This window comes from Plectrocnemia conspersa, unplaced genomic scaffold, assembly GCF_051122295.1.
Source record: "Plectrocnemia conspersa isolate PC_06_02 unplaced genomic scaffold, ASM5112229v1 ptg000012l, whole genome shotgun sequence".
Classification (NCBI taxonomy): Eukaryota; Metazoa; Arthropoda; class Insecta; order Trichoptera; family Polycentropodidae; genus Plectrocnemia; species Plectrocnemia conspersa.
In genome coordinates, this window is record NW_028277176.1 from 22,655,963 (window position 1) to 22,670,516 (window position 14,554).

Here is a 14,554-nt window from a genome sequence, read left to right on the forward strand (position 1 = left end):
ATATATTACTTATGCAATAAGTTATCGCAAATTAGGTTATATATTGACCATTGCCATTAATGGTTTGAAACTTCTTATCCCAAGGGAAATAGCCTGTTGCTTTTTTTATTTGGCTGAACCCTACGGCCTAATTTTGTATTTAGTGATTCGGGTGTTCTAATTGCTAATAACTCGTTGTGTCCAAACTATTACATACTAAATAACTTGCCAATAAAAACTATTGTATTCCAGTCTTTGGTCTTACTATATATAAATGCAAAGCAACTGTGACCGTTGAATGTGTCCAAGTCAAACTTTGAGAAGTATCGTATTGATACGTTAATACTAACTCTTATCGTCTTAATTGAACGATAATTTTCTAATGGAATACAATAGAAGGAAACCGCGCGAGGTTGTTTTACGTTATCTTGCTGCAAAATGACGCATATTCTTCGAATCTATTATTCCAGATCGTTTCACGATTAGCGTTCGCTGTAAACGTGCCATTTAATATCGTAGTTCTCAGTCGATTGTATAACTAGTTTAATAGCCCGTGAAGGATAACTACAATGGATAAAACTAAAGCAATTTTATTAGATTTTAGAATAATGACATTGTCTATGTACCGAGTACTAGGCGATGTCTTATTTTTTCAATCCAAATAAACTTCAACAAATCGTCACGATCGATTCGTTTTATGTCTTTTTTTTATCGCCCAACGAAAAATGGCTTATCGAGAGTGCGTCTAAAAGACAATTTCCTCTTTTAAATCGAGTCTGGATTTAAAAGGTTACGTACATATATTATACATATATGCGATTTTCTGACTTTCTCCAACCCGATGCGGTTTACTGCGCGAACAAGGCCTTAAATATTCACCGGTGATTTCGGCGAAGACCCTCGTCGCTGGGTCGTGTTCGAAAAGCTGATGAATTGTTACTTGCCAATTTGATGTCGTAGTGTGGGGTGTTGTGATCCACGTTATTTAGTCGTTAGCCGAAGTTAGCCGTTTTGTTAGGTTTCGGCCGGAAAACGATATTTGCAGGTCTTCTTTTAAACTGCGCGATTCCGGCGAATTCGCCGATTGGCGCAGAGGTCAAGTTTGTGATCCATATACTGGGGTTAAAACTACGTACTTAATTTTGTATTGTTTTCAATGACTCTTTGATATTGACCCAACTTTGAATCATTTTTTTGAAATGTACTAGGCGTAGTTTGTGAACAAACATTTAAAACAATTCACTCAACGAGAAAGTTTTGTATATTCTTTTCAAAAGGATGTTTGAGTTTTTCTAGTCCAGTATAATCATTATTGTAGCTTAGTGATATATTTTCATCATTGCATCCTTCCATCTCAATTTTCGCCCCTTCTTGAATTATTCAATAAAAAAACTTTTCTAAAGAATTATAGATGATGGATTGGCTCTTAACTTTTTTTTATCTTCTCTCAGATTCAATATACTTAAGAGAATAATATCATAAAAGTAAAGTAAAATTAACATAAATTCAAAGAAATCGAAAAGCAAAATAAAGCGATCGTCTTGTTATTTTAACAGAAATTATAAATTGAGTTAAATATGTAATACTATATTTGTTTCGGAATATAAAGTTTTCCAAGACAAAACAAGTTTTTTGTGCGACTCAATTGTGATATAAATAAATGACAATGACAATAATGCTTCATAAACATTTTCCTCATTCGCTAAGAATAGTTGCTTACCACAGGTGCACTAGTTGTCTTGGGAAATGCAGTGCAATTCAAGTATACATATCTCTCTGAATTATTTGTTTCGATTTCGCTACTTATGACGAGAATCGACCTCTTGTTCAAAAACAATTACATTACGATAAAACACAGTATCTCAATATTTGCAACAACTAATCCATTCCCAATATTTGCAACTATGAAAAAGCTTACCAGTAATTTTAGATGACATTATTATTGGAATAGAGTAGTCCGTACGGTCTATACTGGTAACCCAGAGGCTATGGGCTCGTGCTACGGCAGTAGACTTTTTTATTTATAAAAATGGACTATAATATATATGTATGTATATTTAATTATTTTAATTTATTATAAACACAAAAAAATATAATTAACTACATAAATACTACCGATTCGCAGACTTTCAGTCTGGTGGTTAAAACTTACTTGTAGGTTTTTTATATTCGATTGACTTACCACGTTGTAACGCATTGGGCTTATGCCAGTCAGGTTACTTCGAAACATTAAAAAATATTACTTTTACTAATAATTATCGGGTGATTATTATATAAATTTTATTAATTATAGTTTTTTAAAGTGAGCCTGTCATCATTTACACTGGATTTAATTTTAGTGCTGATCACTTCTGCTGATATGAAAGCTATCTCTGATTTTTATCAGTTGTCTGAATTGTTGTAAGATAATGAATGCTAATTGTAAATATTTTCCTTGATTTTTGAAGTATATTATTTATTTTTTTACTGCGTTTGCTAGATCGTTCGTTGTATTATTAGTGGCTTCACTTCGTTATACTATTAGTGTATTAATTGCTTTTTTAATTTAAATTATTGTATAATACAAACTTGACTATCGTGACATGACAGGTTTCCCCAATGCGTCATGATGGTCACTATACAAAAAAGTTTTATTTAGCATTTCATATACACATACATACATATTAAGATACCGATTGTAGTGTACATTAAGAGCACCATCACACACATTTAGCGCCTCATATCTATCGCCGAAATCATCATTGTGTTTGGCAAGCTCATTTAGTAACTGGATTGCTCGTGTAAGAGGTGCGTTTTCAAGTGTTGGCGTTCTGGCCGCGACGGAAAAGAATGATGGACGCGATCGCGACTAAGCTAACATATGAAAATCACTGAATATTGCCGAATTGTTGACACCACCCCTTAGTAACTTTAAAAAGTGTTTGAAAATTAAATGAATTGTATTCAAATGCTCCTTGAAACAATACACTAGGATTCTTGAACAACTTATACACTTACATTTCGACTTGAATCAACTATCTCTTCGACTTTATTTGGCAATTTGTTTCATTAAATATGCTACATGTGTCACTTTCATTAGTATTGTTCAAATTATACAGATATTGTGGAACATATGATATTATGCCTCGATAAAGCATACATTTTATAGTGACATCTGCGCTGAACAAATTTGCATCTTAACATCATAGTGATTCTACAGCTAATTGAATCCGCAACAATGCATTAATTATAATTTTATCTTCTGAGTTTAATTAATTAAACTCGGAGGAGTAAATTAAGCTTAATATTGCTAAAATCAATCTACATTTTCACGAAAACACCATTCGATCTTGTCTGCTGCAAATATCATCATGCGTTAATATTAATATCAAATTACGTTAAAAAGTAAAAAAAGCTTTTAAATTTTATAAAATACCAGTAATTAGATATATATTTACCGGTAAAAACGTGAAGTTTATATAAAAAAAATATTGTGCGTTGTTCACGAACTTTTATTTTATAAATTTGATGTTAACATGTGTATAATGAATTAAGCTAACTTTACTAAACTTTTTTTAACTTTCGTAGTAGAAATCAAACAAGATTCATTGATGTTCAATCTTGTTTAAACTTTAAAATATATTTTTTATATTGCAGGTGCTCTATATTTTTGCGTGTATAGTAATGAAATCATATTAATTAACACATAGTAAGACGCCTATCACAATTGAAAGGAGAAGAGTTTTTATCGTCGTATCTCTTTAGCAGCTATTATAACGTGCAAATCACGCTCGGCAGCATTGGAACGCTAAACGTGTTGCACATATTTATGGTATTTTTAGACTGCATGAGCATTCTAAAATAATTTGAGACTTCGTGTTGATTGATTTTTATGCGTTGATACATGAAAATTTTCCATACGTTCAGTGATACTTAAAATGAGTCGGTCAAAAGCAAAATTATGCAGAATTTTTCAAGCAAAGGCGACTTAATTTGAAATTATTTTTAAAAAACAATATTAACCACCTAACCTAAGGTAGCACCTCAATTTATAATTATGAAGTAGTTGTAGACATGTTTAGTTAACTGTTCATGATTTTTGTTTAAAGCTTTGCGAATGTGTTATTTTACTAATTTGTTATGTATTGAAGAGATATTTTAACACTGAACTCGGGCGATTCGTTGAAATAAACCTACAGTTAATTAAAAACATTTATTAAGAAAAATATATGTATTTTACATACATTATAATTTTTTTTAAATAATAGTTCTTTTGCACCTTTCTTGTGCAAGCTTATTTATAATTTATATAATATTTATGATTGTGTCACTTAAACAAGGTTTATGGGAATCGTTTTTGTACAATACGTTAGTTCCTCTAGTGCTCGAATGTGACTTTTGATTGTGTCACTTAAACAAGGTTTATGGGAATCGTTTTTGTACAATACGTTAGTTCGTCTAGTGCTCGAATGTGACTTTATTGTTTGGAATCACTGCGAAACGAGGTACTCCTTGTTGTTAGAGAGGATTTAAAGAACATTTATTAGATATCTCTTCAAGAGGGAGTACGGACCATATCCGTATTTTAATCCTAGTGTATATTTTCTAAGATCGTTGGGATACAATTTATTTCATTTCCGAAGTATTGTGTGTTACATGAAGTACTTTTTGAAGTCGTTGAAGGATGGTGTTGTCAATCGATTTTCAGTCACGATTGCGCCCCCTATTCTAATCGTTGCGGTTATGACATCAGTGCTCGAGAACGCTTCCATTATACAAGTCATATAGCTTTTGAATAAAAGCCATCATGACGCATTGGAGAAACCTTTCAAGTCATGATTGATGCGTTACTCGTCTCCAAAATGAAAGTGTTTCCACGTCTCGGAAAATTTTATCGTTTTCTTTGTATAACACAATATGGTTAATTCTGAACGGTTTCGCCGTACATGTACGGTGGTCGATATTTTTTTGAGATACCTTATTTAGTTATACAGCTATCGCCACGTAAAATTACGCATACGCATAATACTACTAAAGCCAACATTATATTGCATCTTTCATATTTTTTCCAAAAACTTTTGTTAAATGAAGTGTTGGCATTCATTTAAAGGAGAAAAATAAAATATACATTTCGTGTGAAGGACAGAAATTCATTTTTGGCCATCTATTGTCTATTTGTCTTGTCACAACTTCATAAATCCTTTCTTAGTTTTAGCACAGTGCCAAATTTATTATAAATGCAGCAAAATTGTGTTTTTCTTCTTTGTATGTTTTTCAATTAAGCAAAAATGCGAGTTATGACACTATCACATTTTTTATTTATAATTTTTATATTTTTAGAGGAAACGCTTAAAGTGTTAAACGCTCTTGGCGTCGGTCGGCGACCCTTCGCTTTTCCGCTGTAATTATAAAATTGTTTAATTTCGTCGTCCTTTCATAACCCCTTCGTCTTAATTAATCCGGCCGCTGCCGTCAAGGTCGCGTCGCTCAATTAAAATCGCCGAGATCGCGAAAATCCCGGGAAAATTTCGCCGACGACGGTTCAATTATGCCGACACCTCACACCCCGAGCGATTTATGTAACGTCAACTTATCGGCGTCGGTATAACGGTCAAGTGTCGGTTCTCATTCTGCATCGTATTAGCGGCGTGCATTCGGTTTATAAGAGTGGCTGGCTTCGATCCAAGCGCGGTGTGAGAGAATATCTTGTTGTTAATCTGCGCTATTACGTAATGCATGTCTTATATTTCATAAAGCGCAAGCCTAGGATTATAAGCAAGATTTATCACGATTAATATTAGGGATACCCAGAAGAAAGGACGTTTTTTCAATGACAAATTAATGTTACAATAATCTCCATCGACAGATACAACTTTATTCCATCGATCAGGCAATTTTTAATTCCTCATTTGTAAAAACTGGCTATGAGTTCAAATATTCAGAAAAAAATGTATTAACTCCACTAAAACTATTAATTTTTTACCGTCTAAATTATATTGTAGAAAAAATAAATTGTAAACTGATGGTGCGTTATCGGGAGAATGCGGAGAGTTAGCAATAGTTTTCCATCCGAGAGTATAATTTTTTTTTCGCAGTATGAGGCAGGTGCGTCGCATTGTTCTCGTCGCTCAGTGCGTGTGGAATCCACACACTTTGTTTCCATGCCTTCCCAATATTTTTTAAACTTCTTTGAATGCTTGATCATGAATATCTTGTCTTATCTGTTAACTTCTGATCGACATCTCTGTATTGGCTTCAATTTCTGCAGCTATGCGGTATCATCGATGATTTTTAATGACCTACCTGTGGGTACCCCAATGATAAATACATACGTTTTTTGCTCGTATGTCGAATCAAATTTAAAAAATAATTTGCTTGTATCTTGAAAATCTTATAAGTAAAATCATTCGAAGTCGAGGTTTCGTTGTACTTGCATAATATGAATTACTGTTATATGTTTTGAGTTTATATTATAAACAATTTACAATCAATGAAAAGAGATCCAATTTCCATACATTGATTGTTACTACAAAAACGCTGTTAACGCATTGGGTTGTTATGTTACAGCGGTAGATTTACAACAACAATTATATCGCAGTTTAAAAGTTCTTAGTTTATGGTTCTCATTAGACGTATTTATTGCTAATTGTGTAATTTTACGATGCGTCGTAATTGCACAGATTTCGTTTTATTATCGGCAATCGCTGTTCATCTTTGTGTAACGAATGCAAAATTTACTAAATTACAGTTCACCAAATTACTCGGTTGCGTTGGTATCTTATCCACCATTATCAGATATGAGCTCGGTAGCGGTATCTCGCTTTTGTTACCATACGCAATAACAACAAAAAGGCGTAAAATTTGGCTGGTTTCTGTTGCGAATTCCCTTTGTTTAAATGTTGCTGAAAATTTAAATATCTTTGCATCGCTGGACCGTTCCCCCTTGTTTTTCGAATTTTATACCGTCACGGTGGCGCACTTGAAATTCAAATTAGGCTCAGGGCGGAAATCTGGACCTCGGATGCTGTGTGCCCTGGTCTCGCTTATTATTTTTAAGAGCACTTGCTTAATGTTACGGTCATATCCTATAGGAAGTTTTATTGTTACGAAAGTTGATCATTTCTACCATATACTATATATTTATGGAACCTAAGTTGTATGTACATATTTTCACGTACATTTTTTATTATTATTAAATCATGGTCATGACCGCAAAAACTAGTAATTTATAATGAAATTTCATGAGCGATTCTTAACTTATGGCTGAGGCTCGTATGCTAATTCTTGGGGGTCGGGTTTGTTTAAAATTTGTAATAGGCAGTCGAGATCGATATAGAGTAGGGTTATGTGTGTGTCTCTCTCTAGTCTCTGACCTCTGCGGTTGAATTGTGATGCTGGTCTAAGCTAATTTTAGCAAGTGTCATGTCCTGGTCAAATAAAAAAGGCTCATTTATACTCTAATGAAGCAAAAATATGTTTCCCCGGTCACTCTTTATACGCGAAATCATTGTGGTCGCTTCCTGAATGTCGACAAAAAATAATATTCGATGCACGAGACAATTATAATTGTTCGACGCGTGTGTTTTCATATTCACTGTCACTTTCTGACAAGGTTTTCATATGCCAAACTGAAAAAGGAGGACATTTCAAAATAAAAGTATTGTACTTAAAATATAAATTTAACATTAATATAATTTTTAAAACATACTGCTAATACTAATCACGCATTTAAACATACTTTTCAGAGTTACCTATTTTAGACAAAAGTTCTTCGTTTCTTAATAAATAACTATACGAATCTGAGCGTACCATAATATTAAAATGTATTGTGTGAGTATTATCGCTTTCATTGACTCAAATCTATCAGTGAAAAAACCCACAACGTTTGCATTATAAATAGGAATGCAAAAATAAAATTGACAAATTTCCAGTAATTCTGAAAAAAAATCAATATTGGGCCAAGATTAAAAAATACCGTCCATTGTTCATGTAGCCTATAATCTTCGAAAAACTTGATCCATTTGTCTTCAGATTTGACGAATGACAGGCTTCAAAATTGACCGCACAGTTTCACGTCATCAATGATTTTTTGCAAGAACTCAATACAAGGAATCAAATCTTCATATTGTATTATTTAAGTAGCATCCATTCAAAACACTTAAACTTGTCGGGTTTATTTTGTTAAGTATTCAAGAGATGTTTTATAAACATGTCGAAATTCGTCATAGATGTTCTGCTCTTCTTCATTTGAACCATCTACTTCAAGAACAAGCTGCTTCACTTTCAAGGGCACGAATTTGTCTTCAATTGTGTTTCGCAGCATTCACAATATTAATTTCTAATACTGAGTTCTCTTCTTGCTCTGCAGATGCCATGTTTAATTAAAATACAGACATTAAAGAATGTGTGAACCACGAATATACCTACGAATATGATTTTTTTTAATATTCAGTATGTGAAGCGGCTTTATCAAAAAAAAAGAGGACATTTGGAGAACATTAAATTTTAATTGAAAAACGAGGATTTGTATATGGTAACCATACTTTCTGAAGACGCAGAAGCTTTTTCGCTATCATAATAATCACTATCACTATACTCTATTTGCGTTAACACAGTCATTATTATTCATAATTGAGAAAGAGATGGCAAGTTTGGGTTTACGCCCCTACTATTAGCTCTAAAGCACACGATACGGATATACGTTCGATATACTTATCATTCGCATGGAAAAGTTGAAATATAAATTTACGAACACCTATCAGATAAATTATATTTTCACTAGTAAAAATACATAATTACATTTTTAAAATATATTCGACTATTTTTGAAAGATAACTCGAGAATTTCTAGTTTAGAATTTTCACAGGGGGGGGGGGTAGCAAAATATGGCCAGTAAGTAGTGGTTTTTTAATATTTCGATTTTAATAAAATTCATAGTACTCCATTAGATGACGTGTATTTTATGACCAAATTCAAAAGGGGGGGGGGGGGCAAATGCCTCCACTTGCCCAAATAATGCCGGTATAAGTAGCCATAATAAAAAATATTTGTGTTTCTAATAAAACAGTCAAAATTTAACCTTTAATAAAATCATTTATGTATCATTACAAAAGTCATAACAAGTAAAAAAATAAAATTTATAGTAAGAATCTTGAAGGTAAAAAGTAAAACCAGTAATTTTGACTGGTCTGGTGGTTCAAGTGTTAATGAATGTCCGATAAGATACGTAATCGTTTGTTTTACGTCAATGTGCAAAAAAACTTTATTTTTAGAAAGTTCGAGGAACGAAAATAAATCAATTAGTAATACAAGCTTTTAGCAAGTCCTTGCGACTCGTTGAATAATCTGTAGAAATAGCATCGTATTTTTTCAATTTTAATTAAAAAAGATATAAATTCGGACATGTTTAGAAGTGAGTCAGTAAGTGATCATTTACGCTGCAATCTCATAATAATATTCATTTTCATAGCACGATGAAGGGCGTAGTAACATAGAGCTTGTTAGCAAAAATAGTATTTATGACATTAAACGTAAATAACAGAATTACAACTCTCAGCGATGACGTTTTTTAAAATTGTTAAATACAAATATTTCCATAGCATATATACAAGTATTGAGCCATACATCTTATTTAACTTTGATTTGGCTTTTATTTACATATTCTAAAGTAAATTTTCATTAATATTTATTTAATAACATTTTTGCTGGTTTTCTGTGATACATTATAAGATTATTACGATGGTCTTAATTTAAAGTTTTATGTCATTTTTACTTTACTTTTTTCAGTATGAAATAGCAAATATGTATTTTATTCACATTTTCACAGTTAATGCTCTTTACTGTTTCGTTTAAAATGGATTTGAAAATATAAAGGCATGTCTCGAGAAACCAGTACATGTTTTAGTGACATTTTTCCTTGTTTATTCTACGACTTCATACAATTGTCGATGTCGGCTTGTAAATTTTCATAGAGTAGCATATCTATGGCGCACGCGTTTATTTTGGTGTGAGTCTAGCTGAAATCTTGTTTATTCCAAGTCGGAGGTGAAGTGGTAGTTCTGGATTAATTTACTGACTCAACTGTATGAAGGAAGTGATTCAGTATGGTGGTGTTCCATCTTATACACTTTTAAAAACTGGGGGGAGGGAAGTCAAACATCCTCGGTTCGGGGCGGAACCAGACTCTTTGTTATTGTCTAATACAGATCTTATTCGCTGCATCGCTATATTACAGAAACTGTAATCTAGGGGTGCTCGGTATCCTTTTTTTTTTATGGTTTTTATGCCTTGCAACCGTTTTATACGTGTGTTTGTACGCCGACGATGATAAGGGACAAGGATCAATTAGTTTTATAAAACCCTTTTAGCAATTTTTTTCAGATTAATTTCGTTGCAACGATTATGAATGGTCTCTACATCTTCTTTGATTAAATAAGTATAATAAATTTGAAAGATAACGAAGTCTATTGCAGCGTGCTTTGCCTTTTCGTTATCTGACAATATTTTCGATTATTTTTTTTCACATCAGTTGGGAATTGCTAAATTTGTTTATGTTGCATACTTTTCTATGCAAGCTGCATAGTTATATTTTTTTCTCTTTAATATTAAACTAGTTTTAATCTCTCTTTCTCTTTCGACATTTTTGATGGATTGGAATGGATTCGCCACGTGGCCAAACCGTCACTAGTTGACAGGGTACGTGGAACTCTGGCAACGGTCCAACTCTCACCGAGTAAACAAATCAAAATAACTCTTAGACCTTTGCGCGAGCGAATGACAAAACTGACATTTTTCCCTGACTCTTAACCTTGAGCCGCTTAATTGCATAATATCTAAATTTCTTTTTCTTTTACTTTCAGATGAAGTGGATGTTATCGGGTACACGTCTAACCAGAGTGACACCGACGATCACTCATCGATCCAAAGTGGTTCGGGAGACTCAGGGGTGGCCCTTTCCGCCAGCCGTCTTTCTCTCGCCCACATGGAAATCATCTAGGTATGAAATTGTATTATCGACGACGATGTTAATGTTTTGTACTATCGATTCTAATTCACATGTTATAATTTCAGATTGACTGCCGTGCAGTCTCACGCATGGAATGCGGTTCTTTTTCACAAGCCATGGTTGTTTGGATGTTGATGATAATAAAAATTAAGTAAAATAATTTAAATATACAAAAAAATATATATATTTACTTGAAGAAAGAACTTTAAGCAAAACGAACTACATGCGACGTGCCCTGTCTTAATTATGCTCAATGCGGAAGATAAGCATGTGAAGCATCCGACTGATCGAAGCCAGTATATAAAGAAAAAAATGAATCCGTTTTCTTTTGATTGTAATATTTCTTTTTTTTTTGAGTTTATTGGAAATGCATGCATGTATTGTAGATCGAGGGCTGAAAATTTCATTGTTTGATCCATATTGCAGGTGCCATTTAAGCGAGAGATGTTAAGATACAATCATGCCCGTTTTATCGATTATGCGAATTGTTTTTATTAATAATTAATAGTTCTTCATTTCACTTATTGTTTTATTTTTGGCAAATGTAAAGAGTGTTCCGTCATTGATGTATTAGCTCAATATTTTCTCGGTGATAACTGATAAATTTTATGATATAGTTAGTACAGTTTGTTGAAGTTATTGATGTTATTTCGAAATTCATAATGTAAATATCAAGCAATTTGAAATTTTAGTGGCCTTCATTCGTATTTTAACTGCGAAATTTATAATACGACTTCTGCAGTGTATTTATTGACATTGAATCAGTGAACAAATATGAAAACAGCAATAATGCTATTATATGAATGTGTATATTTATTTAATTGTTCTCGGTAATGATCGGTGCTTATGTACGTATGCATGCGTACTTACATATGCACGTAAATTATTATGCTCTTTTTTGTGCAATAGTCCTAAAGATATTCAATAATATTTCCCATTATTAAAAAGTCGTTGCAATATTTTTTAAGTTATAATTTCAAATATATGTAAAGTATATTATATATCTTACTTTACACATATTTGAAATTGTAACAGCTATTATATTATTATATGAGTCGTTTATGTTGATTGTGTATTTTTTTCTTATTGTACGATTGCATGTAATTTAAAAATAAACAGTTTATTATCGCACGGACATTGTAAAGGAGCAGACATCAATATTTATATTTTTATTATATGTAAATTTGTGTGATCATATTTTTAAATAATGTTTATAGGCGCGTCGCGCGTTGCTAATACGTAACCCGACGTGCGTGTAAATGCAGTTAACTTATAAAATTTGGTTAATCTGAAATTTAATATAAAAAAGTAATAATATGACCAAATATGCCATTTTAATAGTTAATTATTCTGATATACTGTTATTGTCATTCATTCTGTATAGAAATATGGTTTATTGTAAAGCAAAAGTTTATGAGAGATTTATATTTTTGTTTTTCTTCATCCGAAGAGAGCTAAAAGACTCGATTTATAGTACTAAGTTATCGGGCAAAATTAACGGTCTTTTTGACATCTCTTAAATTTGCCTTCAAAGATGATCGATACTCTCATACCCGGCTAAACGAATGATAACTCTGTTTGCAAATCTTATGATAGTCTGCGCGCGTCGCATGCGTAATTATTAGAAAAATTCAACTCTTAACCAAAAATCCGTTTTAAAATTGATTTATTTATATACGTAATATTTTTTTTAAAAAACTGTGTTTTGGGGAAGTATGATTGTACATCCTTCTCAATCTCGTGATCTCATCCATTTTTTAATTTAGGGATTTTTGAAGGATATCGGAGTGCACTCTGCGTTAACTTATTATGTGTATGTATTTTAGAATGCGGCGCGTTTCAGAAACAAACATCATTTTCAAAGTCTGATTTAATTATACGTTTAAAGATTTGCACACATTGATAGCATACGTTTCTTATATTAAAAATCTTTCCTCTAGTCAACAAGGATGTCTGTATTATTTTAGCAAGAGACAAATGTTAAAATTACAATATACGGTTATGAAACATTCGCGTATCCGTATACATATTTATATGTGTATCGATACGCTTCAGCCAGAGCTGAATCAGCTATTATATTGTACATTATTAAATGAATTGTAAATTGTATATACATAATTATTATTATATATATAAAGAAAAGAAATGATACACTATATTTTTATTTTATGCGACGTCTGTGCATTTTCAAAGTCGTCTAACAATTTTAAACAAAGTTTTAAATAATGATAAAATGACAAATGTTAATTTAATTGTAAGGAGTATTCGCGATCGTTTTATTCCTAATTATTGTTCCACCTGATTTACATATCTGAATATCAACAATATCGAAGTATCAGAGTTGGCTCCGTTGTATGAAAGTGTTTGTTAAGGTTATTTTCCATGTACCTTGTGAATCTTCAAATGTTTATTATTCCAAATATTGCATATCTCCGATATATAAACGCGAGAGAGATGTCCTTATTTTACTTTTAGCCTCATTTGTATATGATTTTGAATTAAATAGATAAATATATAAGATACGTGCAGATCTCTGATTATTTTAACAAATTGTCTGTTTAGATATTTAAGCTTATTTTATTAGTTTAACATGACACAATGAGGTGGTAACTTTTACGTATATGGAACGACAGGGCACCACGCAAAAAGTACTGCACTGATGATTTTTTTAATATGAAAAAAAAAACTAATTTTAGTTATCGTCTTTTTTTCAAAAAGAACTTTTTAACATAAAAAAATTAAAAAATATATTTAAATTACAAAAAAATGTTTAGTGTTGTTAGAAATGAAAACTGTGTAGTAGCTGCCTTGGACGGTTCGGCAGCCGCCGGATCGGAAGACTAAATGTTTATATAAATGTAACTTTAGATAATGGCGGGATACATATTTTTAATATTTATTTCTACTTCAAATCTTAACTCATCCCACTAATGCGCATCTTTTATTTACATCGATCCGTACGTCCCCGCCGTCGACCGACGGCGTTAGTGTATGATCGGATTGTATCGCTCGATCGCTACAATCTTCACGAACATTGTAAAATAATAAAGAGTACAAATTCTCTATAAGCCCCTACAATAATTAAATTTCAAATTATCTAATAATTCACTCGCGGGGATGTTTTTTACGCTCGTCGCCCCCGTAATCGAGGCATCGTTGATTCTCACCCTCTTTCGTATCGAGATGGGCATTATCTAAAATCGATTAATATGAAAGAGGGAAACCGCTCTAGTGAATCGCCTTTTGCAGTTGGGCCTTGGGGATGGTGTATAATAATTGATCGATAATGTTCTAGTTACAATATTGACAGGGCTGGACATATATCTAAATCGTTGTTTTTAAGTATATAGAAATAAGAAAGATGTCAATAATATAAAATATTTATTAGGTAATAATTTAAAACAAATATTGAATGTAAATTATTTTTATCATAATCACACTTAACATACACACACATAATCAAAGCGTTATTTGTTATTTTATTTAGCTCTTTCGTTATTAACGGATGTTTGTTGCAAATCATGTTATCGTCGTAAGGTTTTACTTTTAAACCAGATGTGTCAAAAATGTCAGTTCCGATGTAACAAAACA

The 14,554-nt window shown here is 32.1% G+C and overlaps 1 protein-coding gene and 1 long non-coding RNA gene across 4 annotated transcripts in view; both read left to right on the forward strand.

The window, feature by feature from the left end:
- LOC148228628 (max dimerization protein 3-like) overlaps nt 1–12,612 on the forward strand; it is a 182,375-nt gene extending 169,763 nt beyond the window's left edge. For all 3 annotated transcript variants that reach the window (XM_088199003.1, XM_088199004.1, XM_088199005.1), the window contains exons 5-6: nt 10,818–10,954; nt 11,029–12,612. In XM_088199003.1, coding sequence (XP_088055129.1) covers nt 10,818–10,954 — 137 coding nt within the window. In that variant the 3' untranslated portion in view covers nt 11,029–12,612. The remainder of the gene's footprint in view (nt 1–10,817; nt 10,955–11,028) is intronic.
- On the forward strand, nt 1,212–9,094 carry LOC148228635 (uncharacterized). Its single transcript, XR_015811538.1, has 2 exons — nt 1,212–4,298; nt 4,379–9,094. It is a non-coding gene; the product is annotated as an uncharacterized LOC148228635 (long non-coding RNA).
- Nucleotides 12,613–14,554: the final 1,942 nt, after the last annotated feature.